Here is a 26,495-nt window from a genome sequence, read left to right as displayed (position 1 = left end):
AAAAACATGTAATTAACAATTTAAAATTTTTAAATTTTACCTAGTCATTAAGATAATGAATATCAAGCCGTTCTTTTTTAAATTAATATTAAGCAAATTAATAATTTTTTTTTTACTCACGAATGATAAGCACATTAAGTTTGACGTTAATTAAATCGTCTGTTAATTATTATGCAGAAATTGCATGATAGGGCAGGTTGATCGATCATCGTCGTAATGGTCTTAAGAGCGCGATCGCTTCTTTGCAAAATTCTACGGGTTTATCGCGACCGCGTAATCCGCCTCTGCAACAAGTTGCACCGGAGTTGCTGTCAACTTACTTCGATCGGACGTAATTATACTTGCACGGGGACTCGATCTGGCTCGCGCGAGATGAAATCGCGTCACGTCGCAAAAGATGCATCGGGAAAAGACACACCAGTCCAACAAGCGAGAAACGTTATGCTTCGTGAAAAGCATATTATGACATATGTATATCGAGCGTATAAAATTAGCACTCGGAAAAATCAGTGCGATAATCACACAAATTAAACTCTCTCTAATTATTTTTCCTCTATTTATAACAATAATATTTAATAATGAAGAGTTTAATATTTTCTTTATAAAATTTTATTTAAAAATTATATTTTTTTTAAAAGAGTTTTATATGATAGAATAGACTTTGTTGACAATAAATAGGAATGTAAGCGAAAAAAAGAAAGCTCTCTGGCAACTCGGCAGAGAAAATAAAAGCTTTGAGCTTGCAAAGAAAAATCGAAGGTATGTGAAAGCGAAGGCAAAAAGACTCGAGGAAAGGAAAAATATGTCCGCCCTGGAGAATACAAAAGTCACCATCATTCGTTACCTGCATCAGTAGTGAATCCTCGACTATGCCAAATGTTCTCGCTATATTTGCCTCCTCGTTTCGAAAGCGGTATGAAAATTTAATAGGGATCTTCTTGCAGAGCAGGCGAGACTCAATGTTAAGCGGTTGAAAAGGCTTGATATAAATGCTCGAATTGTCGAATAATATTTTTGATAACTTTAACTGAATTAGTTTTCGAAAAAATATATTCACCCCGAGAAATATGCGATTTCGGGATGAGCCAAGTAGCGAGAGATTATTTTTGCTCGCATATTTTTTTAAGTACCGCGCGAATATTTATGTCACCGACGATATTTTTCGCTGCAAACGGTGAAAATATTTTTTAGTATCCGATGGTAAATATTCTCTGCCTTTTTTTTTTTCTTTTTTTCGAAAACACATGGATAAGTTTTTCTTTCGGTTTTTTGGTCGGATATATGTATTTCCGACAAGAGTATCGCGAACCGTGGATTTTATTATACATTGAGAGTCCTCGAGTGCTCTTACATTGTATGTACATGGAAATAATGGCAATACCCTTAGTCTCGAAACTGACGGAAGGAAGAAATAACGGAGAGAAGGAAAGAGGGAAATGCGTAGCATTGGAACCCGAAAGAAAATTGTATAACAATTGCGGAAGTACACGAAACTTTAGAGCTCCCGCCGCCACTAACTACAAACGATTCTACCTCTCTCGTTAAAACTTTCAAAACTACTACGGATGATGCAAATTACGCGTCCGCTTCCGGCGAGCGAGGAAAGAGCGAAAACGTAACCGGTCGGTCGATGAGAGCGAAGAGGATTCTTGTAACAAGTTTGTGAATTGTTCGAAAGAAAATACGAATTACGTTCGCTCTAGTGTAATGTCGCTCGGTTGTTAGACGGGAATGAGGAAGCGGTTAGACAAATATGAGACTATCTTTACTAACGTAAGAAAAGTACCGCGCACACAGTCCAACGTTTTATGTTGTATATATTTCATCCTTCTGATGTCGCACATATTTTATGCGCCAAAAGACTGTTGTACTTCAAAACTTTTATAATGTCACATTTAAAATCGTACTTTAAAATAATTTTATTAAACATTTTTAACTATTATTCGCATTAAATTATTATCATTTAATCTAATAATTATTTATTACATTCACATCTAATAAACTTTCAGATAAATAACTACAATGAAAATTTAATAAAAATATATATATATATATCACATATCTTTAAATTAAATAAAAAGTTTTATCAGATTTTCTCCTTATACATTCGTACATTATCGTATATATCAAATATTGTATATATTATATTATATAAAAGACTGAATATCGTGATGTTACGAGCTACTATTGTCACACCGTCGCAATATCCACGTGCTCGTCACGCCGTCTGACGTCACGCGAAGATAGGCTTTTAAATTCCGCGTGTCGCCCTTTCGGCCTTGAGGTGCTGCGCCCATGGCATTAGTATGCAGCCGACGTGTATAACACGAACTCGGCGTATACGACGAGGGTTCCTTCCTCTACGTCGTAGAGCTCGAGCATTATTCTGAAATATGACGCCAAATGCCATTCGCCTCCGGTTACATTTGTAGCTCGCTCGCTCCGCGTCAGGCGAGTTACGATTTCGTATAAGCGAGGCTCGAGACGTATGCAATTTTCTCTCTCACTACGAGAGAACTTAAACTACCGAGGAAAAAGAATAAGCCATTATAGCGCAATTGTGTGGTCGCCTTACGTACCTTTGATTTTTAAAACGCTATAAAATTTTAGCGATTGAAAATGTATACTTTTATTAATTTATTATGTTATTCATTGTTATCATGTATAATATTGACAGATAATCTTCTAATCTGTATATCTATCGCAGTGAGGAAATTATTTTTTGCTTTTCTTTTTTTTTTTTTTTTTTTTTTTTTTTTTATAAAAGTTAGCTTTTTATTAAAAATAATTTTGTCATTACACGTAATAATTTTATTTTCCTTTTAAAGAATGTATTACAGAATTTTTATTTGACACGAGTAACAGATCGTTTTACAAAATTTCGAGAAAGATTAAAACAATTTCAGATTCCATTTTTTTACGTCACAACCGAAAGATATCCACAAAGTTTATTCGTGGGTCTAGAGTGACTTCATTCCTTTTCCGGGATTATGGTCGGAGACCAAAGGGTCGCCGGAAGACTAATCTTCACTGCGTGCTCGTGATAGTCCGAGATATAACCGCGAATGAATTCGTAATATCAGGAGGCTTAGTGGACGTCTCGACAGATCGCTGTGTAAAATACAGTGCGCGCGTTCGGATTAAGTCGACACCGAAAAGACTAGCTACGGTTTGATGAAGATGTAATGTCACAAATTTCGCTTTTTTTTTTTTTTTGTCTCATACACCAGGGATTATAATCTCAGACCGCTTACATTAACCGCAAACCGAAAAGTTGAAACGTACATTTTACTGCAGAAATCATATTGTTTCGCGTAAATTTTCGTTACATGTCTCTTCAAAATGATTGTACGATTAAAACATGTAACAAATAACAAACGTAAATCTTTTGTTTCATAATTAACAATAAGCAAGTGCAAAATAAAAAAAAAACATTATTTTATTTATGCAACAACCAATAATTTCACCGTGAGAATATTTATGGAAGAAAAGATCGTATTGCGCGCCTTTGTGAGTTGAAAGCGTTTGAAGTGCATTTTATTAAACGTCGACGATAAAACCGCGATAGATGGAAGATTCATCTGGCGAGTGAGGGTTCTCAGATCACGAGGGAATTAATGGCATACTTGGAATAGCTAAGTTTACACCTGTATGCAGTTACTCCCGCAGATTCGATATGCCGGCTTAGTCCAACTTACCGGGAATTACTGCCGAGGCTTATTACCAGTTCTCAGCTAATAGCAGTAGATACAGAGAATATTTCTCTCATAAGATAAGGCCCATTTCGTAATAGCTCGATATCGAGACACGTTCGAGTGCTGAATGGAAATACGTTGCTAACATTCAACTAAGGATTTGCCATGAATTGTGATATTTGCATTGATATTTGCAGTGGTATTTCTTTTTTTATAGTAGAGTGTGTGTATGTGTTTTTATATAACATACAAAAAGCCATATTTACACTATTTTATCAATTGACAAAAGTTAAACTAATTAAACAATTGTATTAGAATATTTACAATACTTGGAATTGTCAAAGAAATAAAAGAAAATTATTAAAATAATGATAATCTTTTTTTGTCGGTAAGATATATGTTGTATATAAAGCAAAGATCATTATTTTATATAAATATATATATATATATATATAATATAAATATCAGAAAAATATATGAAAATAATGTGCAGGATTTTTCCTCAACAACATTCCAAGCAAAGTCTGCGAAATAGGCTCTCAAGATATCTGGTCCCGACAAAGGAGCTCGTCTGACGACATAAAGAAAACGTTCAATAGAGTCGACGATTGCCAAAATCGCCGAGTGGCCCGTGTTCGCCTCAAGTTTTCGTTTGATTTCCGATTATTATCTTTCTAAAACACGCGTCCTTTTTTCCAACTTTATATTTTCTAACGATAAGTTCTACTTATTATTCGCCATAAGTCGAAAGTGATTTAAAACGTTTCGTCTTGCTTTAAATGCATATTGGATGTCGACAAAACGGGCAGAAAGAAAAAAATATTTTAATATACATATACAACGTTCTTTTTTGAACAACATGCAACGGGAAACGCATTAAATTTTTTGATAGCGATATATTAATTATATCGTAATAAAGCAGGAAAATAGTTGCAAATTAAATTTATCTAGACATAGTATATAATAAAATTTTTAAATGCCATATAAATTTTATTATACGGTATGTCTAGATAAATTTCGGAATAATAAAGTAGATATCACTGTTTGAAATAGCTCGAGTCGAATGTAATATCGTCAAACGTTCTTTCTGTTCCCACAAATTTACATCTTTAGATTTTGAAAAATATCGTGGTAAGATTACATAGGAAAGAGTTTCAAACTGCGCATTATTGCGATCTCGCTGCGTCGAATTTAAATGTTCGCGTATAAGCTTTCAGCGTGCGCTACCAAAATGCGGCACGTATTCGATCGGATCAAAAAGGGATAGAGGGGAAGGGAGATCGATGAAAAAGCACGTCTATATGGTATAACCGGAAAGAGTACCCTATCCCGGATTTTCAGATAATAAGGTGCTCCGGTATGCCGTGCGGCACGTTCTGAAAATGGATCGACCCTTTCGAGAGTAATCTCATAAATACGGAGCTTCACACGCCTTCGTACCGAGTGGTTGATACAAAAAGTAAAGGGATACGAAACGTAGCGTACAGGGGTAGGGGGTAGAGTAGAGTAAGAATAGTGACGTTCCGAACTATTTGTCTGTTACTTCCTCCCGATTCCGGTAAATGTGACTTACGTTGAAAGCCCAGCTCCGCGTGTGAGATTCAATATTGACGTACCCTATCTACGTACGGTGTATCTTTAAACTGTCGCTTGATAAAGGATAATATATATGTAAAGTATGAAGGCGGAAAACGCGAGCGACAGCGTTTTCGCTCGACGAGAGTCTCTTTGCTGCCTTCGCCTAAGAGCTAAAGAGAGAAAAAAAAAAAAAGAAATGAAGCGAACGATACAGCGCGCATTTTTCATGCTTCTCACGATCCATCCGTTTCATCGAAGCCTTCCATTATCGGTATATTAATTATTATCGCCTCAAAAAAGAGTAATAGAAGACGTTGCAATTATAATTACGGTAGAACCTCTTTGAAGAGAAATGTCACAAAAATTTGCATCGCAGATATACTTTCAAAGAATTTTACTGATATAAGAATTATAGTCATTATTATATTGTCGTTGTGTGTTCTATTTTCACTAGATATTTTAGTTTTCGATTTTAATTTGATATATATACAATTCCCGGATCGTAAAATTCGTATGTTATAGAAAAAGTAAAAATTCTTGTTTTTTATTATCATAATTGTGAAATAATATAAATGAAATTTATAATTAGGCTTCATATATTTTTACCGTTAATACGTGCCTACGTAATCACATATTTTTCGATCATTTGCAAGATCTGAGATATTCAAATGCAAAATGCAAAGGTCTTTATTACTAATAAAAATATTGCGATCGCACATAAAATCTTTGATTTATCATAATTTACATATTTCTACCAATCGTGACGATCCATGAAGAAGTCGAGTTAAAAAATGGGAAAAGTATGCTCTCACTTTAAAAGTAATCCCAATTTATTCCTGCGAGAGGAAAAATCGTTTTATGCTTAACTGGAAACTTTTTCTGCTTAGCCGCTAACCGGCAATAAGTTGGCAAAACAATAAGTATTATTGTTCGGTAATTATTATCACTTTGATTGAGAAGAAAAAAGAAGTCTCGTTATTTTAATATCTCTTTCATGATAATAGAGGAAACACTTTGAAACTATATTACATCTATGTCTACAACAACAATTTTAAAGATATATTGAGACAAAAAAAATATATATATACATATTTTAAAGTGCCACGCAACATTTCTGAAAAGCGTTAAAAGCCATAATGTACATTTAAGTTTCTTTTTACTATGGGATGTTAAAGATAAATAAAACTCGGATGAATTCTGCGAGAAAACAAGGTTGAGCAGCACTGAATTAAAATATTTCCGTTATATTTGCAACATATTTTAATCATAAAAAATGTTTTATTTGGAGGAAAAAAAGAGAAAATAAAAAATCTCGAAAAATTAAAAAAAAAAAAAGAAAAAAAACTGGTCACGCATAAAAAAGAGAAAGAGCTGTTGCACACAAAAGAATGAAGCAACAAATGCAAACGCTCGGCTCTCGCGTCCGGTATTTAATCCGCTATTCGGTAACAATTCAACGCGTTTTATCGAGGCCGCCGGGGTAACTCTTATCGCGATTTGTCAGGGGTCGTTTATAACGTGGGCGAGAGACACATCCGTACCGCGGAAAAACGCTTCCGTCTGTCTATTTATCGTAAACGGGAATATATAATCCATTCTCCTAGTTTCGCCATTGCTACGACGTCCGCCGAGTGCGTGCCACAAATTACCGTCGAGCCAGTAATTACCGTCGGCAAAAAGCAAACCCGTATTTTAATCGGCACGCAATTAAAGTTTATTGGACTACACGCGATACAATTTATCGCATCGGGGTCTTCCGCGCTCGCGTTCATATTAATTCCCATGACTGCACAGAGCCGTAACTAGAATTGTAACCAACTCGCGCATTCTCACCCAAAGAGATTCAAATGTGGCAAAACCTAATCCTTTCAAAGTTATGTAACACATTATGTGAATACATATACATGTAAAACTGTATAATAGTACAGTAAAAACAATATATCGCATACAATGTTAATAGTATAAATATTACACAAAATTTAAAAAATTCATTTTTTTATAAAACATTTTTAAAAAATTAAAAATTTTGTAATTTTATAGAAAAAGTATTTTGATGATTTAATAATTTTGTAATAAGGAAAAGTCTGCCCGATAGAAGTATTAAATTTATAAAAATATATTTTTATATTTATAAATTAATTTCCTTTTCTCGAAAAGTAATTAGGAAATTATTATAAAGCAGGAAAAGTAATAAATATAAGTAATTGTAGAAAATTATTATGAAAACTGGCGAGAGAGAGAAAGAGAGAGAGAGAGAGAGAGAGAGAGAAAGAGAGAATAGTCTTTAAACTTCATGGGTGCCACTTTCACCGCCATTATAATCGCGCTACTGACTGCAACAGCAATTTTCGCTGATAAAGGCGAGCCATTCGTTTCCTTCGCAGCAACGATGTGAACCCTTTAATAAGGTAGACAGCGCGTAATTACGCGCGATCAGCATATCGCGGAATTGTCAGTGCAGTCAGCTGGGAATTAAAGACGGACATGTCGCAGGATGCACACGTCGATAGTTTCCTCTCATTGATTCGCATTCGCGAGTCCTTACTTTGTATAAACCTCGAGAGGGATGTGTTCCAATAATTTTCTCCTCCTGACTCGGCGAAAGATATTTATGTCCGGTAATTATATGTAGAAATAACATCGCGGTCGAGTCACTCGTTGCGATTAAAATAACTAATTGAATTTATGATTAACGAACACTGTCAATTTTGTTATAATCGATTATGTCTGGAGAGACCACCGCGAAACTATTCAAGTAGAATATTTACATATACAGGATATTGCAAATAAAGTGTTTTGAATAATCTTATTTTTTCTTTAAATTTATGATTCCCCGACTAATGATTTTTCAGTTATAATTGGAAATCAAGAGAATTTTGCAAACTAGATCCAGTAGCGTGTACAAAGTCAACTCTCGTTTAATTCAATTTAAAAGAAACGGAGTAAGTTAAATAAAAATGTCGATGTTTTTCTGCGTTGAATATTGTATCTTCGATTCTGTTGCGCTGCATAATATAAATCCTCCCGCAATTACATTAAATTTTTTCCGCAGCTCGGTCGAGCCACGTCAAATAAAGTAACATCGTAAATGATCTTTGAGAAAACTTAAATTTCAACGGTTATTTCGTTGAAAAAAAATTATAATTCCGATAATACCAAGGAAAAAAAAAAGATATAATAGCGCGCAAATTTATCCCTCCTCTATCCATCCTTTTCCTTTTCTTCCTGCTTTTCTTTATTTTCGCTCTGATTACACAGACTTGATAAAAAGTGTCATGATGAAGCAATTTCTAGATTAAAGAGACACAAGGCCACAACCTGTTTTGCAACGTGCTATTAAAGAGATTCTAATATATGCGCGTATATATTATGAGAGTGACTGAAGAGAGAAGAGAAATTAAAAAAGGATTCTAAATAAAATTAAAATGTGCATAAAATGTTGACCATAAAAGTTTTAACAATCTTCTCTCGCAAGAATAAATGCGAAAACGTCAGAATAATAATGAATCTTTGCTTAATTCTTATCCGCTTTATACATTATTATTTTTTTAGAAAAATAAAATTACAATTTTTTTAGACAAACAAAATTTAGCATCATTGAATATAAGCAGCATCATTCTATTCTATTCTATCACTTTATATCATGTTATATATTCGAGAAAAAATATTCAAGAGAAAAAAAAACAGAATTTACAAGTATCAAAAAAAAAAAAAAAAAAAAAAAAAAAAGAATCGGTGATAGCATTAAATAAACTAGTTACATGTGCAAATTGATTAACTATCTCTATTGATTAAACTATCTGAAATTTTCTTTTTTAATTATCAAATTTAAATTAGAAATACTATAAAAATATTTTTTTTCCTAAATCCATCTGTTTACACATCATCTCAGAGACGTCACTTAATCGGTACGCCAATTTACGAAACTGAGACGTCTCAATTCGCGGTATGTTAATGATTAAAGCGAACTAGTTAAAGAACATAGTTTCCCATGACGGCGGAATGAAGGTTCTATAGGAAAACGAGCGCCCAAGCTCGTAAAAGAGAAAGGGAGTGACGAGTCCGCGATGCGCGATAAACGAACACGAAGTGAAGAAGCTGAAACACGTTGTACCGGAAAATTACGAGGAGGCCGTCTCATATGTATGTATCGGACGCGTCTCGACGGGAGATCTTAATTGGGTTTGTAAGACCTCACGGAATGCGGATGACGGACGGCTCTCGCGTAATTGTTTCCGCACACATATATATATATATATATATATATATATATATATATATATATATATATACGCATGTTATAATCACGTGTGTCGTTCACTCTCTCTTTCTCTCCCCTGAAACGCTCGCGTGAGATTCCTCTGTCCCGCGAAAAGGATTTGATACGATGAAGAAAGTTGACGCGTCAATCAAGAGATTGTAATTACTAATGTACTCTCATTCAGGTTTATCACACTCATATATAGTAACAGAACTATATAATATACTTGTCTTTTATCTTATCTTCTCAAACTGATGGGCCGACTTAAAATAGAATAAAATAGCCGCTCATCTCATAATTTACATTGTAAGCAGCTTATGCTCATTGCAACCGTCAAGAATTTATCGCGAAAATTAATGCACGCGTATATGTAATTGTACGATCTCGCAATCTTCGGGGGTTGACGGCTTAGCTTTAAGCATATATTCGTCTCATAATTTATATTTTAAGAGGATTATGTTGAAATTATACATTTAGGAGAGCAGCCGTTGAGAATCTACCGTGAATATTAATGTTGGATTCTCTATATATATAATTAATTAGAGAAAATCGCGATCTCCTCGGTCTGATGAGTAAGTATATTTATCTCTTATAAGACACTTAGGCTCATTCTACATTTAGGAGCGATCATTTTAAGATACCGCGACTCTCTTGTCGTAAGCTTACGCATTTAAATTCATTCGAGCTAGAAATACAACGTCGAATAAATCGCCGCGATGTCAACCACGACGTGAAATACACCTCTTTACATATCACGCACACGGCTCCCTCTTTCTCTCTCTCTCTCTCTCTCTCTCTCTGTCTATCTTTGTTGCTTGTCGCCTATATTATCCGGCGCCGATGCTCCCGAGGGCGCTATCTCTATCTTCTCGCCTGCGGCTCCTGAGGGAGCGAAATAGAATTCTCAGTTTCAATTCTACAAGCTCTCCTTCCTCCCTTCCGACATTCGTCTCTCTCTTTTCCTATCCAGTTTTCCTTGGCATCGAGATAGACCCGAGACTCGCCGAGGATCTGCGACGCTAGCGACGTATCGCCACCTCTTTCTGCTCCCGCAGGGCAGATATTTTATCGGGATCGATCGATACGCCGATACGATGATCTCTCGAGCGCCCTTATCGCCGAGCGCGAAATATTGCGCGGATAATGACAAGCTTGCCCGAAACGAGGCAACTGTGAATGGAAAATCCCGCAGGGGAAAGGAAGCAGACATGTAACATATCCGGACGCTCTTTTCTCTCCCGAGGTGTTAAATACAGAGTTAATATCAAGTCGAAAAAAAGTTCGCTCCATCTTTATGAAGAAAAAGAAAAAAGATAGTTATGCTTATGAAATTATGAAAACATGGAAGAACCGGTAAAAAAAATAAGCTTAAAGTCTTGCTTCTTTCTGCCAAGGCAAATAGTTTCTTTGACGTCTGACTTAATTCACCACAATAATTGAGACTTAAAGGTAAACGTTTTATTGACATTTGACAACACTTGGGAATTCCCAGCTTCGATTGATAGCTTTATGGAAGCTTCGGCGAGAATGACGGGAACGTTCGATTTGTTGTTTTTGCGCGCATTCAGCGTCATCGCGCGAGTTATTCCCGTCCGATTAATCCCTTGCCGTGCCCGCGGCAGCAGCGCTGTGATTGGCACGCATGATTGTAACGCGACGTGTTACGAGCTTCGAAAAGCGTCGGATTAATCTCGATGGACGGCGCGGCGCGATTGAACTGATCATCCACGCGCGCACGCGAGATAATACGGCAACTTAATGATGATAATCAGCGGAAAGTGACTGCAAATTGCGCACGCCTCGCTGCATTCGGAAAACATGTTATTACATTATTATATATGCAACATCGTGGCATGTATTACTTCATGTATTCTGCATGTCCTCACACGCATTACTTACATACATCTTTTTATTTTTTTTTTTTTTTTTTTTCGCCGCATTTATATTCTCACGTTATTACTAGGTTTCAATTTTTTATTACTTATTATTGCATTTCTCGTTCTACATATAATTATCTCAATTTATGAAATATCATTCGTTTGTTTTTATTTGAAAAAAAAAAAAAAAAAAAAAAAAAAACAAAAAAAAAACACATGTATGTTTACCGTTGAATATTATTGACAATACGACAGGGAACTGTATCGGTAGATAATTCCATTTTAATGGAAAAAAGATAGAAATAACCGCGAAAGCTATTTACGAGCGGGTCTTCGGTGAAATATATCGGTGAGAGAGATCTCTCGCCTCTCTCGGGGAGATTCGCGCGCGGCCACCGAATAGATTGCGAAACTTCCCCCGCGCCGTAAATAACTCTCCCGTAGTCTTGAAACAACGAGATTATTCTTGAAACTTGGAGGATATTTCAGAGGGGGCATCTCGTGAATGCCGAACATAAATGTCCGACAGGTTGACCTATTTCTCTTATTATTAAACCTTGGCCTGACACATGTCCTTTATACTATTCTACGCGAAGAATCGCGAACGAGCAGAAGGAGAAAATACGTTCGATTCAAAGGCATATCGGATGATCGATAACGAAAGTATAATAATACACCTAGTTTTACTCTTGGAAACTTTGTACAGCATTTTTTGCACAATTTCGATCCTTATGCTAACCGCTAAAGGCTAAGACAGGATTCTTAACCGCACGAGTGTCGGCCGGAAGACCGCAATATCACCTATCTCTTCCTCATTTGCGGTGTGTGTCGTGCAAAAATGTAGTTTGTCGTTAAAAACTGACTAAGGGGGACGACAAAATTATCGATGTCAGGGGTAATTCGTCCCGCTCCGAAAAACCCTCGCGGCGTCTTTTAATATTAAAATATTATATATCGCCGTGTCTCTCGTCATTTTTGTAGCGACGTTCTTCCGCCGGAGCATAATAACGTTTGATGAATTCGGCGCTTCTTCCGGGGTTATCTTCCATTAGTCTCGAAGATAAGTGGCCGAACGGGGCCACGAGGGCATCCGCCGTATAATCTCGCTGTCACGTGCAGACGATGCGACGCGCGGCGCGGCGCGGTGCGTTTTCTTTCCTCGCGTTTCACGCGCGCGTACTTCTTGGCCTTATACCTCGTTAATAGCCCGGAGGGCCCGTGCAAGTGACATTTGGTTGAACGATTTAATTATCGGGCCGCGCATATGCCTTGCCGTAAGGACGCCATTAGACGACGCAGGTGTAATGAACTAGTTTAATGAACGCGCGATTCCCCTCTTTGCTCCCTCGCCGCTTTGGTAATTATAATAACCGCGGTCAACGCGATCTTCGCTGCCTCGCTTCAGTGACGTCGCCGTCTAATTGCATCGTGATTAGGTTACTCTTGAATATAATATTATTTTATTCCGAGAAGTGGGACGACATAAATCCAAAAGTCACATTTTTTAGAAATTTTTTTGCAAAAGCTTAGAATCAGAGATGTTTCTGAGAGAATAAAATTTTCAGATAAATTAGATGATAAGAGAGAGAAATATGAAGATATAAATTTACATAAAACTAAACATAATTTATAATTTAAAAAGTTTTGTACAGAGAGAAAGTTGTAAAATCATGTCATTTATTTGTGTTTTGCAGTTACAGCTAATCATCCCCCCCAAAGACCATGGATTCCGTTGACAAGGCCCAACAGGACGAGACCAACATGTAAGTGATATAGATCTTTATTTTTACATCGCAAATAAAATATTCTTTGTTCGCTAATCTATTAATAAGAACGTTTATCAGATACAGCAATGAAATTCCGCGTATAATTTTCCCACGCGTGATTTTTCACACGACGAATTAATTCCTTTGTAATTACATCACGTTGCAGAACGGCCTTCCCTTTTACAGAAATCTCAATAGCAGATCTAGACGCACTTAATTTCTTCTTTGCAATCATAATATAACGCGTGATGTAAACCTTTCATTAACGCTCGAGCGTTTTCACGTCATCGGCACTTATTAGAATGTGCGAATCGTGCGCGTTAAATCAATGCGTAGTGTTTATTATTACAACATGTACACGCACGTGTTACATCACTGGGAAGATAACGGACAAACGCGAGATGATCTATGGAGAAACTACGGCTGATAGTGACTAATGAACCGCTGTGACAATAGCGCACGTTGAGTCAAAATACGGCAAATGCGTGCGTGCGTGCGTGCGTGCGTGCGTGCGTGCGTGCGTGTGTACGCCGTAAAACAAATTGCGTTTTACGTCGGTCGGCGTAATAAATTCATGCACTAAAGGCCACCTTCTCCTTCGCGATATCAAACTTCGCTGTTACTCGGATCGTTACTTAAGGCCGACACCGAATCGCATTTATGCCTCGCACATTTATGTTTGTACTTGAAGTCATAACTACGCTCCTTTCGCCCCGTGGAATTAGCGAGATCGTTCCCACAAGTACGTTCAAAATGAAACCCTTTATACGCGATAAAAAGTATTATTAGTTTTATACTCTTGTCGATATCGTTGGCTCGTCGATCGTTTCTCTGAAAATAACGATAAAAATATGCGCGCCAAATACATTGCTTTACACTTTTTTCTATTAATCTTGGGGTATTTCAAGATTTTTCATCTTCCATAAATTCAGAAGATACATGTGACAAAAATAGTGGAAAAACTTTGTTATTAAAATTATTAGTTTTTTTTTTAATCTTTTGAATCTCAATCATATGCTTCGATTTTTGTATTTACAATATTGTCTACCTTTCAAATTTATTTTTCTTGGCCTGTGTTTTAAGATGGATTTAGCATATTTCTTTATTTATTTTATTTAACGTTTTTTTGTTTTATAATTTTGACATAATTACTTTTTTTATTTTAATTTCATAACGCGAAATCGATATTTTATTATTTTATTTATATATTATGCAATGGTTTAATATTTGTATGCCATTGAAGAAGATTCTAAAATAAGGGATCGAAAGTTTGACAATGTAATGATTTTTTAAATTTGAATATTAAAGACTATTATAGATTCGCTCGTCCTGATCAGCTGACTGTTTTTTGATTTTTATTATAATTTTGTTTAGATTATATATTATGATTGGAGCCTATGCGAATTTTAGTATTTTATTTAAATTATCTGCTATCTTTGAAAAAATTTACTAAAGAATCAATCAGAAAAAGCCTACGCGTGCATCTGTACACAGAAAAAAAAGTAAGTGTCAAATCAGAACATTACTTACATACTCATATGAACGCGTTCATTGTTTCATATATACGCAACAATTTATAATCTTCTTAGAAAAATTTAAAAATCTTAAATTCCAACAATATTACAATCTTCGATTTGAACATTTGTGTTATTTTCTACTCAGCATTTTTTCCATTCAAGATAATTATTCTTAAGAAGAAAATAATTATTAATAACGAGAATATATTTTTCTTGGTTGAGCTATATAAAATGTCTTCATTCAAGCAAATTTTCTTTGTTTAACGCAATATAATCTCATTTCAAGATTAACATTTTCAAATTAAAGATATTGTCAAAACAAGAATATTATTTTTTTTCTGTGTCCACATGTATCATCTTTATCCAAATTCCCAAAATTTGCGGGCACGATTATTCACGATGAACCGCGTAAATTCACCTTAACGTACCCTCCCCCTCCCCCTCCCTCTCTCCCTCTCCCACTCCCCTCGTCTCCTAGACGTCTAGGCGACGGGAGAGTATCTTGACCATCGGTCAACGCCGACGACGAGTTTCGCAGCCCTGGAGCGCCGTGTTGCGTCGCGCAGCATCCCACCGCCAACGGCTATATACCGCACCATCTGGACAGATTTATTGCGCGACACCGGCACGACGGCAGCGGTCGAGGTAGCAGGAAGGGTGAAAGAGGGAGAGAAAGCGCGCGCACACACATACACACACATACACACACATATACGTCGGCGCGGAGAGAGGTACAAACGGCTGTTCGGTCGGAGCTGCCGTCCAAAAGGAAGCCATTGTCGGCTCGCGCTGGACGCGATAAATCATTTCACTACGGTTTACGCTATTCATTATTTACGAGGGGGCCCCATTATACTTACGACGGTCGCTGATTAGTTATACCATTTGTATGCGTATGCATATGGTGTATTTGTCCTGGTTCTTTAGTAAGTTATGTTACTAGTATGTTTTGACGATTTTTTTTTTTTTATTTTAGAAAATTGAATATTATAGAAAAAGTGCTCTTAATTTGTTTTATCATCTCGTAGAGCTCGTTTTTTCTCGTCACAATAAATATGTCGTCAAATAGTTTGATTTACATTTTATACCTTTCTGTAACAGCATTGTTCGTTTTGATTTGAAATCACAACTATTGTTATTTCAAATAATTATACACAATAATGATAATTAATATGAGCGTTTATAACGCAACTAGCATGTGCAATATTTGCTTCTATCAGATTACTATCTCGACTATATGTGCATGTGCAATAACTAGTAATTTTGACAATATTTAGAGACGCACATTACGCTAGAAATGGCGAATAATTTAGAGAATGGCTGGCTTTTATCTAAAAATATTACGCTTTGTTCCAAATAGCGAACCATTAAATTCCGAGTAAATTACAGTCTTTTAAAATGTTCTCGCGAAAAATAATTTCCACTAACAAACCTCATGTAAAAAGTGTACCATAAAATGCGACAATCAACAGGATGCATTTTTTGAGAGAATATATAAACAGACGATCTTTTCATAGAATTAAAATTTTAACTATATTATAGAGATAAATCGTATGTAATGTTTAAAAAATTCAGTATTATTATTCCAATTAAAATAACATTAAGCAAAGGTTTGAAGTTGAAAATAAACAGGAAATTAAAAAAATTATGTCTGAAGATATTGTAAGCGTGACAGTTGTGTTATCACATGTCAATAGTAGACAATTATAGCACACATCAATAAATATTATTAACGTACAACAGATAATGCAGAAATGCTTTGTAATAATCATTACGATGAATGATGATCTCGTGTTCTAAATAATTTTATAATTAACCGATTAAATTTTCTCGCCAAATAGATTATCAGAAAGTTATATATATATATATATATATATATATATATATATATATATATATATATATATATATATATATACACCATTGTGCTTTACAACATGCCGTTTATTCCTCGGGAAATTCGGTGTACTCGGTAAAGATGGTCGGAATCCAATATTACATACCATGCCATGAGAATATTATGTTAGGAGAAAGAGAGAGATATTCAATCTCCCTCTTTCTCTCCAGTACATTTGTAATGCCACCGCCGGCTCGTAATTGCTCGATGCACGGCCGTATTCGGAAAGCTATCGTTTTACGAATGCGGCAATTTAGGAATTACGCGAACGCCCTTAAAACCAATCTCTCCGAGATCGCTGTAATTATCGCAGCGACTGCGGCGAACGTTACGCATTCGGGATAGATCTCATCGTCGTCATCACCGTTATATTCGCGCGAGACTGGTCGAGAATTATCCTCGTTTCGCGTGTACGCTCCGGAATGCGCGGAATTACATTCGGTATTACCTCCGTTGCTCCGTGATAGGTCGGGCATACATATACGTGCGCCTTCGTAAAATGTACACTGGACGCGTCGTTACAGCCCATCAGGATTCAGAATGTAAACATTGATTTTAATTCTCGAACCCAATGCGCGTCTGATTTCAAGCGGAAAATATATATTTATACTCGATCATTCTTTTCCCTCTAAACTTGTTTAAAAAATCTCACTCGATGACAACTTGAATTATGAATTAATCCGATTCTCTTTTCGCCAGTATCTTGTCAAGGGAAAGGGATTTAGATTAGAAAGACGGTTTCCAATATTCTCTCCCACGTGGCGAGGAGCAAACGTAATTCCAGTCCTGATAGTAGCGACCGACAGGTTCGTGCAAATTACTTCTTGCACCTCGCAACGACGATCCTCACAATCATACTCATTACGGTGGCCCGTACATGGCCGGGTCGGTTTCTACGGGACACAGAGCAATTACGCGCCATTATCATTCCGATGCTTGTAACTGCTCTTGCACGCGCGCGATTATGTTCTTATTAGAAATTATTATTGCCGTGGCGTGCGCGCGCGCGCGCGTAATCATCGCCGTTGCCGCTTTTGTCGCGCGATTATTACCGTCATCGCCGCATCGATGTGGCGTTATATGAACGATTGTGCCGTGTTTGTTACTGTTAGTTAATATACGTGGCCAGACGGGCTATTACTTTCGCCTCGTGTGAAATCATCGCTGTTGCTTGTTACTTGATTACCGCGATTATCTCGATCCACAACGATAAGTACAATAAAATAATAGCGATCAGTCAGACGGAAGACTTATTTAAATTCTAGGACACGAGGCTTTAAGGCTTACCTAAATATTTTAAATAGAATTTAACAAGAGAAATTGTAAAATTTTTTATTTAAAAAAAAATTATTTCTACTTACATTGATAAATATTATTAATTTTCATAGATACGACTTTATTTGATATTTTAATTATAACTCTTAAGATAACAACGTGTGCGCTGGAAAATTTTTACTAAAATTTAAAAACATTTTTCCCAAGATAGAGAAAGAGAGAGAAGTCGTCGTAACATGCGTCGTTACGTTGCAACATGGGGGGGGGGGGGTAAGAGTGTTGTAAAAAAAAATACGTTTATACCTCACGGTATTGCACAGAAATATGCGCTACTTTCGTTCGAATGTATACGTTCAGAAGCGAACTTCTTTTCCGTCGATTTATGTCGTTACATTTTCTACGAGGCATATACCGCGTTTATGCATTTGCAAAATCGCTAGGATCGACCGCGACATTTCGATCTACGAATACCCCCGAGCTGGAAACTGGGTCGGTCTCTTGAATTTCGACGGGTTGGTTGGCCAACTATGGCCGCGGTAGATTTTTACGTTGTAAATATCCCATCGCGCGAACTGGAGATTCACCGTAATACCGATTTACGAGCCAACTATTTCGGCGTACAGCTGCACGAGTTTGTCGCACCGCAAAGTCCGCTTATTTATCGTCGCAGGTATCTTTGTGCGAAATGGACGCGATTAGGAAACACTCGACTCTGTCAAATTTTAGAAAAGAGATATGTATTTCGAACAATGAAAGTTGGAACTGCGGGTACAGATACCTTCCCGACAAATTTCAAAACTTTATTTCTTGCAAAGAAATTATTATTTCAATTGCTTAAAAAAATATAGGGCAAGATGTGAGCAGTCTGCTGACTTTATTAATCCTCGATCTTATTGTTAGCTTATTTGACGTACACCCGGTACAAGCACGCGAGAGCGAGCGGCGGATTTTCTGATGTGTGTAAATTAGGTAACCTGTTCGGATCTTCTCTCTCGCGGACTGGTTTGGCGACTCTTGGGGCAGGTCGCGGCTCGACGCGGCATCGTTGACCTCGGAGAGGATGCCTAGTCGTGAATGGACCACCGCTTATACACTGCCATTGACTGTCGTCATCGGCGTTCCACTATATACTTGTTTCCGTATACAACGCACACTCGTTTCTTTTCTTCATTACAATATTATACAATTGTATGGGTCTTATACATAATTGATTATTAATATACATAATAATAGTAATATTATGTGTACTAGTAATTAATATACATAATAATAGTAATATTATATTAATTATTAACATACAATTAATATACAGTATTATACATAATTAATTATAATTATATTCTATTATTGTTGGTATTAGAGTGTTGGTATCAATCAACAAATTTTATTAGATATTTAACAACTCGACGATTAATATCGACTTTTCCGTAAATATTAAAATTAAAGTTTACGAATGATTTTTTTGAAACTTTTTCAATGATTTTTTTGCTATGCGCATTTATTCTATCAAGTGTAGTATCAAATATTCGACGTGTATCTTTATTGCATTCGCAACAAGTCTGCTGTCTTGTCACTTGCCCGACGGTCGAAGTTTGGGAAGTTTGGGTGTTCCTCCCGAACATATTCCTCCGAGCGACTAAAACACTTCGCAGATTAAAGTGATTAACAGATTGGCTGCTGACGGTATGCTGCGAGCAAACCGAGCTCGTCAAACTTTACGATATTGGGGAACATCTTACCACGCTGGCTCAAAGTTTCCTCGCATTCGCCACTCTTCGCGAATACTTCTAACGTCGTCGCATCGTTTCGTTAACCGTCCAACATTTGCCTCATTACCGTCCAGAGTTGATAATGAAAATTGAAACTCTTAAGAGTGAATATATTAAGGAAATTTTATTAAAGCAACATCTCTGTATGATAATATTTAAATAATATTATTAAAAAGAAAAATTATATTACTACTGAAACGTGTAATATAAATGATTTATTGAACAGGAAAAATAATTATATTAATTTCAAATTTTTTAATTTTTACTGTATATAATTTTTATTTTTAAATTCTTATTTTTAAAATATGTACATATACATATACATATATGATAAATCATATTTTTTAACATGAATTTATTGAAATTTAATAAATTTGAAAATTTTATTTCTATAATATTATAATTATTAAATATTATTAATATATTATTTTTTCAAATCTAATTTTAATAACCATTAAAATAAAATTATTTTATTTTTAAAATATAATAATATATAATATCTCTTAATCTCTTGTAGAAATTTATTGCTTTACATAAATACAAATTTCTTGATACAATATAACTTATTAGAGCGTTTATCCTGACAGACGATATCGTAAATACTGTTGGATGTAGAAGCTTGGTGTATATATATATATATATATATATATATATATATATATATAAAATATACATATATATAATTAATATCGGTTCGCGAAACTTAGGTTTGTTTGACTTAGTTCGTTACCAATAAATGTGCCGTACTTGGAGAAGTGATCAGGTTTCGGTGCCTCGGGGATATGGTCATAGATCGCAGCGATGTGTACTATAACTATTCGATAACTTTGGTCATTATCAGTTTGGACCGGTAAACCTCGGATTAAGCTAATCCTCTCCAAAGTGGTTTTGCCGGAGGTAAAGTACCTAAAAAACACCCGTCGTTAATATCATAAAGTATATAATAACGTTAAGACCTTCGTAAGATTCAAGAAATATTTCTTGAGATTAAAAAGAATAAAGAAAAGAGAGGTAGAGAGGGAAAAGAAGAAAAGTACAAAAATATCAGTACATTTTTTGTTAAATCTCATTAAATTAACTAATTTATATTGTTACCTTTGTTTTTATTAAAATTTCCATTCTACATATTTGGCAAATCAAGAATAATATCCTATGATGTAAAGTATTTTGAAGAATATTAATATAATTATTCGCGAGATAAAATATCGAAGAAAAAAAATCATAATAAAAGCGTACTGTCATCTTCCTTATACGCTCGTCTCGTCTCGCGATAAAACCACATCTCGAATCCAATATATGCGTCATTGTCTCTATCTTGTTGGTCTTATGACACGGAGGGAAAACGGCGGGGCGCCCATTAACGACGCATATCTTACGCGAGATCGAATCCGAATAATCCCCTGGTAAAACGATCACCGACTTAGTTGGCGAATGCTGAAGAACTCATCGAGATGGTCGTGTTAACAAACCCTCGGGAGAGAGAACGAGGGGGGAAGGAAACGAATCGACGGATCGTTAACGATCGTATTTATCGCGGGAATTAAAAAATCGGCCTATCTACCGAGTCTATCGCCGCGTCCGCGTCGGGAACAGATAATTAAAGATTAAAAGCACTCACGCCGCCCCAAGGAACGCCCTACGTCTATATATAATTAATGTTGTCTTTCGTTTCGCACGTTATCTCGCGTTTTATATCTCGCTTTACAGTGATAGTAGTTGATGATAAAAATTAAAAGCACAGCCTTAATTTTTCTCCCTCATTAAGCATTAAATTGACGTTAAATTATTAGGAGGTATACGTTGCATCACATTATTCATGATGCGCAATGCAAAGTGTCAGTGTGTTTCGATGCTACAGCATCATTCTATCTTTATCCTCTTCTCGAATCGAGCTGCGAAAGCAGCGCGGGGCCGATTCGCGTACGACTGAATGATTAACGGCGTTTTGGAAGCGCCGGTTTGGGGCGAATCCATGATGCCGATACCTAAAACCGTTTCTCTCTCTCTCTCTCTCTCTCTCCTGACAGCGACTGCGATATCTTCGAGTTACTAACGTGGAGTATACGCGTATGCGTTATTGGATTGCAGGGTATACCGCGGTTCAATTATTTACACACACTCTCTCCCTCTCCCTCTCCCTATCTCTCTCTCTCTCTCTCTTTCGCGATCGCGTTTGCGGTAATAGAACTACTGATTTATACTGGTTTAGCTCGACCGTCTATCCGGACTGCTTTCAAATTAGTTTCAGAGCGTATCTGAGCGAGATGCGCGTTTTTCAAGGGCATCGAAACGCCCCGAAATCTCACCCCGTCCGCGAGCGAAATGTGATTATCAGTATTGCAAGCGTTAAAGATGAGGAACGTAAATAGAAACAGAACAATTGTCATTATTTGAATCGTAATCAATGTTTTGATAAGGAAAGAGATTTCACGATGCAAGCGGTATGCACTAGATGATTCGCACTCGCGCGCTCTAATTACGGTATTATACTACACGCGACGGATAATTCACGAGGTTGCGTGAGACGAAACAAAAGGGGAGAGAGAGAGAGAGAGAGAGAGAGAGAGAGAGAGAGAGAGAGAGAAAAGACGTCGAAAATTTATGCAGACAACCAGGCGACGTCGGCAAGATAACTCGCTCGCTTTATGCTGATCCTCTTATTCCAGACCGCGAGAATCCATCCGCTCGCGCGTCTAAGCAACACGTATCCGTCTGCTCGCGTTTACAACTCGTAGAACAGGGAGAGAATTGGAGGATGAGAAAAAGAGACAGGCAGAGAAAGGGAGCTCGAGGAAAATGGAACGGCTTACGAACCGAATCGTGAATACGCCGAATTAGGATTACGAAAAAAACGAGCGCGTGTCGATTCACAGAGTATCCTCCAAGTCCTCCATTATTTGCGATGATAAAGAAATAATTTATGACTGTTGAATTTCGTGACTGGAATAAATGGAAGAATATTCTGCGAGTGAAATAATATTATATTTGGGACATAAAAAAAATGCCGGGAAATAGGACAGAGCCTGTAGTCTTCTCCATACCTTCCATTTAAATATAAATAATAATAAATATAAATAATAAAAATAAAAATTTATATATATATATATATGTTGTTTTATTGATCGTGTGTTGCAGGCATATTTACGGTGATGTGTTACAACGTGTTGTGCGACAAGTATGCGACGCGACAGATGTACGGCTACTGTCCGAGCTGGGCGTTGGACTGGGAGTACCGGAAGAAGGGTATCCTCGACGAGATACGGCATTACGCCGCGGACATCATCAGCCTGCAGGAGGTCGAGACGGACCAATTCTACAACTTCTTCTTGCCGGAGCTCAAGCACGACGGTTACGACGGCATATTCTCACCCAAGTCCCGCGCGAAAACGATGGCGGAGAACGACCGCAAGTACGTCGACGGCTGCGCCATTTTTTATAGGACCGCCAAGTAAGTGCATTCCTCTGTCTCGTTACTCGTTGCTCCGTAATGGACGAAAAAGGCAAATATATTGCCGTGTCTGCCGTAAAAACTCGAGGATATACATTAATTTTAATACTTTGTTATTCTTCAATAATGTTTTCCAACAATGGTTCTAATGTAATTTAAAATAGCTCTTATAATTTTCTTTTTTTTTTTTTTTTTTTTTTTTTGTAATATGCTGAGAAGGAAAAAAAAAACAATACAAGTTAAGGAACGAAATAAATATTGTATATATAACGTCGATAATCGACGATAAATAATCGATTTTAAAGCAATTTAGTTTCAAAATCATTGCATGTGAAAATTTTCATATATATTGCTTCTGTGTGAAGGGATGTTCCATTAATTCATCATTTTCCTATGCATATTTTCCTATCATGACAAGCGTTCTAATTGCCTCGTGTTGAAAAAAAGAAAAACGATTATCGACAGTCTCGATTCTCTGGCGCTCCCTCGATTTATTGTATTAAGAGGCGTGGTAATTTAATTAATAAACGCACGACGGCGCAACAGAAAACTCTGTCCGACTTAATACAGTTATCGATCACGCGCGATAGAATACTTCACGAGCGAATACGCCCTGAAATTTCTTCAAAGTTTCATTCGTCAGGTTCATAACGCACACATGTATGCGACCAAAGCAATTAAAAAAAAATTTGATAACTAATTGATTTTTTTAAACAATAACCAATTACTTGTACGTATATACAGGTGTACATATAGGTATATATAGGCATACAATTCTTTCTCTGATAATGTTTTTAAACCGATGTGTATGATTTTATTTCATTTATATTTGTATTTTTTTTAATTAAAAAAAAATAATATATATATATATATATAAAAGTAACAATATAAATATAAAATATTTAATATAAAAACGGTTCGTTGCTTTGATAAAAAAGCCAGCCGGTGATAAAATAATTTTTTTAATTACTCGTTGTCCCTATGCTTTTTTTTTTTTACAAGACCTCACATTTCGTACGCTAGTTATTTCATCAAAGATTATCGTTATCACCTTTACCAAATCAATTATAAAGCCAGCTCCGCTTATCGTCGTCTCGATACCGGAAAGAGCTGAGTTCTCCCAAAGCGCGACATTTAATTTCAAGCGGGATGAAAGACGCGTCCGCTCGTAATTTAACAAAGCGTCGCGCGCATGTCTGGCGTGTAATAACGTCATGGTAATCCAATATCGCGTCAGATAGTAACGCGCGTCGTAAATCGCTGTTCGTGTTTAATAGAAAAGCGAACGTGTCGCTTTCGCGTATTTTTTTGTATTTGACAAATTAACCGGAAATCGATAGATTTCCCTTATGAAATAGCATCTATGTTTGAGTATAGAAGGCTCTTGTTAGAGGTTGTAAAATCGGAGATGTAAAGCGGTACATAATAAATAAATGAATAATTTTAAATATACATACATAAGCATACATGAATAAAGATTTAATCGCCTCGAAATTTATGTACGTAAAATATAAAATGCTTATCATAGATTTGACATTAAAAGAGAGAAAAATCCGAATGTTTTACACGTCATACACGCAAACATGACGTTCGGATTTCAATGACCCCGATGTACACGGCATCGAAATTATTGCCAGGCATGTTGCGGCAACATCGATATACACAAATTGCCTTTGCGACGGCATCGAATGGAACGTCGCAGTTGTACGGCGTCTATGATGCATTAATCATCTCGGCCGCCGCGCCGGTCGCTACCCGAGATATCTATTTCGACTAATGCTTATTTTCAGAGTATCTCGTGACATAATGGCAGGTCTCCGCGATATCGCGTCGCAATGCCAACCCCGGGGGCTATCAAACCGCACGAGCGCGACGATTAATGCGCCCCTATACATATGTGTAACGGTTCCCTTTATAACCCACCCCGTCGTAAATAGCTCGTGCGAAGTGAATGTGTCTCTGTGCGACAATATTAAGGCCGATGGCGACGAATGGAGCCTCCCTCCTTGCTCTCTCAACCGTTTTAAATGTTTCCACACCGTTTTAACTCTCCACCGTATATCGTTTGTAACATTAAACATTCTGTATTTAATTAATCTGGAATATTCACAAGTCGAGTTTTAATATATCGGCATAAATGAATTTTCAATTAGAATTATTACGAATCGTATCTTGAAGAAAAATATTTTTCCAGATGCCTCATTTTATTAAGACATGTCGTTAAAAAAAATTCCACGTGGTTCAATAATATAAAAATTGCTGTCACCTCGCACATAAGAATTCGAGGTCGCCGCGTTTGTCTGACCAAAACGCGCTCGTACTACTGCGGGGCGAGACCGAGTCATGATTCGCATGACTCGGTCTCTCTCTCTCTGACGTTTCTTTCCTTTCTTCTCGTCGCCTCGCTATGAATTTCCTCGGTCGAAGGTGATGAGAGGAGAAGGAAAAAGAAGGAGCTTACGGTCTTTCTTTTACGGCTTGCAAAGACACGGCCATCGATTTCAATCCGGCTGAACAACGCGACCAAATCGACCGAACCAAATCAACGCTCGCGCGATGAGCGTAAAGTTCAACTCGCGTTCAATTTCCGCCTTCGGCGCTCGCCCCTCGATCATTCCCGGCTTTATTGCCTTCTCGCGGATTATACGGCGCAATGTCGAAGTGCCGCTTAAAAAAAAAAAAAAAAAAAAAAAAAAGAGAAAGAGAAAAAGAGAGGGAAAAATCTATCGGAAGAAGAGAGTTTAATGGTCGCGCAATACACAACAACACGGATAAAATTTTACAATTCATTAGACGATAAATATTTTTCGAGTCAAGTTTTTATTCTTTCGCGAAATGAGAGAAGGATAACAAAATTATAGTCCTTGTATAAAAGCTTATATTTTTAGACTTTAATTGTATAAAATTACATTTTTTTTCGCATTAGAGAACCGTCTTTGCAATCTAAAAATGAATAGAAAAAATAAGACGTTTCTATATATACAGCGGAAAATCAATTAGGCATTCAAAATTTTCACCGCGACCCTTTTCTTATTTTTGGCCAGTCTTAACTCAATCCTCTTTCTTTCTGGAGCGACGGGTGACATTGATTCAATCTTGTTTACTAAGGAGAGGCTGGCCCGGGAACAGGGCCGGCGGAAGGGGAGGGGGATGATGGTTCGTAATGGGTTTCGGTGAAGAATATATTTCTCAAGCATACGTGCCGCACATATCAGGAATAAGGAAGGGAAGAGAAAAAGTCTGGAAAATTCTACATCGCGTACGTGATATGCCTTTCTCTGGCTACGACGAAAATCGTCCGATACCGACGCGACGGGACGTTACGGTCTCGTCGTATCTAAGGTTGTAAGCGTGCTTGCCAAGTCTTTCTCTACGTCTCTACGGGACGAAATTGAGTCTCGCCAGCCCTTTA

The 26,495-nt window shown here is 36.7% G+C and overlaps 1 protein-coding gene across 1 annotated transcript in view; it reads left to right on the top strand.

Annotated features, from left to right (window-relative positions):
• The window catches only part of Twin (CCR4-NOT transcription complex subunit 6-like twin), a 272,484-nt gene that overhangs the window by 228,400 nt on the left and 17,589 nt on the right, over positions 1-26,495 (top strand). Inside the window, exons 2-3 of the mRNA XM_072909821.1 lie at positions 13,106-13,174; positions 22,771-23,083. Of these exons, the coding sequence (XP_072765922.1) occupies positions 22,785-23,083 (299 nt within the window). The 5' untranslated portion in view covers positions 13,106-13,174; positions 22,771-22,784. The remainder of the gene's footprint in view (positions 1-13,105; positions 13,175-22,770; positions 23,084-26,495) is intronic.

This window comes from Anoplolepis gracilipes, chromosome 17 (genome assembly GCF_047496725.1).
Source record: "Anoplolepis gracilipes chromosome 17, ASM4749672v1, whole genome shotgun sequence".
NCBI lineage: Eukaryota > Metazoa > Arthropoda > Insecta > Hymenoptera > Formicidae > Anoplolepis > Anoplolepis gracilipes.
The sequence above is the reverse complement of the archived record's forward strand: the minus strand, read 5'-3'. Positions and strand labels throughout refer to the sequence as shown.